The sequence below is a fragment of the Solanum dulcamara genome, chromosome 2 (assembly GCF_947179165.1).
Source record: "Solanum dulcamara chromosome 2, daSolDulc1.2, whole genome shotgun sequence".
Lineage (NCBI taxonomy): Eukaryota > Viridiplantae > Streptophyta > Magnoliopsida > Solanales > Solanaceae > Solanum > Solanum dulcamara.
In genome coordinates this window covers 13,420,061-13,423,243 of record NC_077238.1, presented here as the reverse complement: position 1 = coordinate 13,423,243, position 3,183 = coordinate 13,420,061, and the positions used below count along the sequence as shown (strand labels likewise).

Sequence of the window (3,183 nt, the reverse complement as noted above, 5' to 3'; positions counted from 1 at the left end):
ATGGAAATCATCAGAAAGGAATTCATCATTTAAACTGAACTCAAAGGAGGAGTGAAACTTACTCACTTTAACTCTAGACACATCTACATAGACTTGGACAATGAATATGACCATTCTACTGTATGGTCCAAAGGGAAAATGCATATCAATGGGCAGCTGATGAGACTTCAAGTATGGACTCCCACCTTCAAGCCAGAAGAAGAAACCCCTCTGGTCCCTATTTGGGCTATATTACCTGAGCTACCATGGCATTGCTATAGGCTTAAAGTAGTAACCCCTTTACTATTCCCTATTGGCAAGGTTTTGTTCTTGGACTTGGCCACATACAAAAAAACTAGGGGTAGTGTGGCCAAAGTCAAAATCCAAATTGATCTAACTAAACAAAGACCCCAGCACATCTGGATGGGCTTTGATGAAGATGAAAATGGAGATGGAAGGTGGCAATCCATTTAATATGAGGGAATGCCAGACTACTGTCCTTACTGCAAGCATCAAGGTCACACCTTACAAGTTTGTACTGTTAAAAAAATAGATGAGGAGAATAAGAAAAATAATGATCAAGAAGAGGAGGTCAGGAACACAGACAGGATCATCACTGATAAGAGAAAGGCTCTGAAACCTGCTACTGATCATCACAAGGAAACTCAGCTCCAAGAAGACCAACATATTAAGGAACAACAAAACACTAATAGGGCTGAAACTGAAAAAAGAAATCAAGAGCATACAGGGTGGCAAATCCAAAGGAGAAGAGGCAAGAAAGATGGACAACACCAACAACATCAAACACGGCAGCATAAAACACAAGTATTCAGGTCAAAAGGGGAAGGTTCAGTACCTCACCAACACAATGACACCAACAACAATGATGAAAGAAACCAGCAACAGTCAGGTATGCCTAATAACTCCAAAGTTAATAGTTATAATGTCCAAACTTGTAATGTTGAATCTGGAGTCCATATTCAACCCCCCCGCCCCTTCTCCAAAATACAGTACATTCCACTTCCCATAATCCCACTCAACAGGTTGGAACTAGCAGACCTGTAGACAAGGAAAAAGATCAAAATATTGCTGCCATAGAAGAACCAAGTTCTGGCTTGAATACTGTTGAAGGCAACAATGTCAAAAGCACAGGTATTGACTTACCAATCCCACACCCCCATGGCTCCCCCAATAATTTAAATGTGTTAAACAATTTTATTGTGCTGGCTGAAGAAGTTTGTGGGGTTGAGGAAGGGGAAAGTCAGGAGAAAATTACTAACATGCAGGAAGGGGCTACCAGGGGGAGGGAACTTCTGTTGGTTGACCCTAGGAAAGACTATAAATCCCATGCAACCACTCCTCCAAATACTAGCAGGTCCAGGGTACAAGAACATTAAATTGATACCCAATAAGAAGATGAGATCAGAAGGAACAAGCCTAATGATACAGTACAGGGTAATGTGGCTAATATTCAGGCCAATAAGGGTTAGAGGCAATAAACTGAGGTGCAGGCTGCTGAACCAAATATGGGAAAGGATCAAACTCCTAATATAAGTATAACAAACCACAGTACACATTCTCAGACCCTCAACAACAAGGCCACATTATCTCTAAGCAAGAAAAAAGGGATGCTATTAACAAGAAACTTATCCAGGAGAGGCAATCAGAGCAAACAAGTGTGAACTATGTTCTGGTACCAAAACAAGAAGGAATCCAGATGCAGTCTGCAGAACAGAGTAAACTTAGTCAGAAAACCATATCAGATGGTTTTAAAGAGGAGTACACAGCTACTGATCATGCCCCACCTCTGCAAATTTATGATGTATCCAATGAGAGGCAGGTGCTTAGTAAAGAAGACAGTGCAGAAGACTTATCTGATGAATATAGGGTCACTCATTCTGAAGATGAGGAAGACCCTGACCAATGGGAGGATGAACAAATGAACAACAGGAAAACCAATTAGAGACATTCAGATCCAATATGGCAGCCTTATTGCAGAAGGAAACTCAGCAAGAAAAGGAGAAGAAAGAGCCACCTTCCAAAAGTAAGCAGGAAAGGAAGAGGAGTAAATAAAACTTAATCAGCAGCTCAGATAATGTTGCAGTCAAAATCAACATCAACACAAGGTCTAAATCCCACAAGTTATGATGATCAATACACTCTGTTGGAATGCAAGGAGTATTGATACTCAAGGAGCCTTAGACAGACTACAAAGGTTGAAAGACTATCACAAGATCTCTATGATTGCAGTACTGGAACCTTTCTCCAATAAATCTCAACTCCACTTCTACAGAATTCAGTTAGGTATGGATAATGCCATGTCCAATCCCAACAACAAAATATGGCTATTTTGGAACAAAGACTGTGTGTGTAATCTAGTGGATCAGGATGAACAACAGCTTACCTATAAGATCAGACATGCAGCTTGGCCTAAACAATATCTCATTACCTTTGTATATGCCAAATGCAAAGACTACATGAGAAGAGAACTATGGGACAAGATGCTTCAATTATCTGATATGGAAGAACCTTGGTGCACCATTGGAGACTTCAATGTAATTACTCATGTTGAACAGAAGATGGGGGGCCAACCTTACAACATGAAGAAGAGCCTTTAGTTCATTAGTGTCATAGAAGCTTGTGGACTCATTGATCTTGGTTTTCATGGACAACAATTCACATGGTACAACAAGAGAGATGCAGATGCCAGAATATGGAAGAGACTTGACAGGGCCATGGTCAATGATGCTTGGTTGGAGGTCATGCCTGTGAGCATTCTTAATCACCTGGCCTCTACAGGTTCTGATCACTGCCCTCTCCTACTGGAATGTACTGAAAGACAAAGTCATACTATCAAATATTTCAAGTTTTTACACTGCTAGGTTGAAAATGAAAACTTCCTTGATACTGTAAGATCTTGCTGGGAAAGACCTGTGGATGGAAATCCAATGAGGACTTTCCATCAAAAACTGAAAAGAGTCTCTAATACCCTTAACCACTGGTCTAGAAATCAATAGGGTGATATATTTGCTTCAGTCAAACAGTTTGAGGAACAGGTGATACAAGCTTAAGAGAATATCATCAAAGACAATTCTGAGGATAATAGAGCCAAGCTAAATCAGATAAATGCCCAGTACATCAGGTATTTGAAGATAGAGCAGTCTATTTTGAAACAGAAAACTCAATTGCACTGGTTCAAAGATG

At 40.3% G+C, this 3,183-nt stretch overlaps 1 protein-coding gene across 1 annotated transcript; it reads left to right on the top strand.

The window, feature by feature from the left end:
- The first annotated feature begins 462 nt into the window (after positions 1 to 462).
- On the top strand, positions 463 to 1,942 carry LOC129870202 (uncharacterized). The gene is made up of 4 exons (XM_055944868.1): positions 463 to 889; positions 991 to 1,131; positions 1,213 to 1,361; positions 1,550 to 1,942. The coding sequence occupies exons 1-4, from the start codon at positions 463 to 465 to the stop codon at positions 1,940 to 1,942; spliced, it is 1,110 nt and encodes a 369-aa protein (XP_055800843.1).
- The last annotated feature ends 1,241 nt before the right edge of the window (positions 1,943 to 3,183 follow it).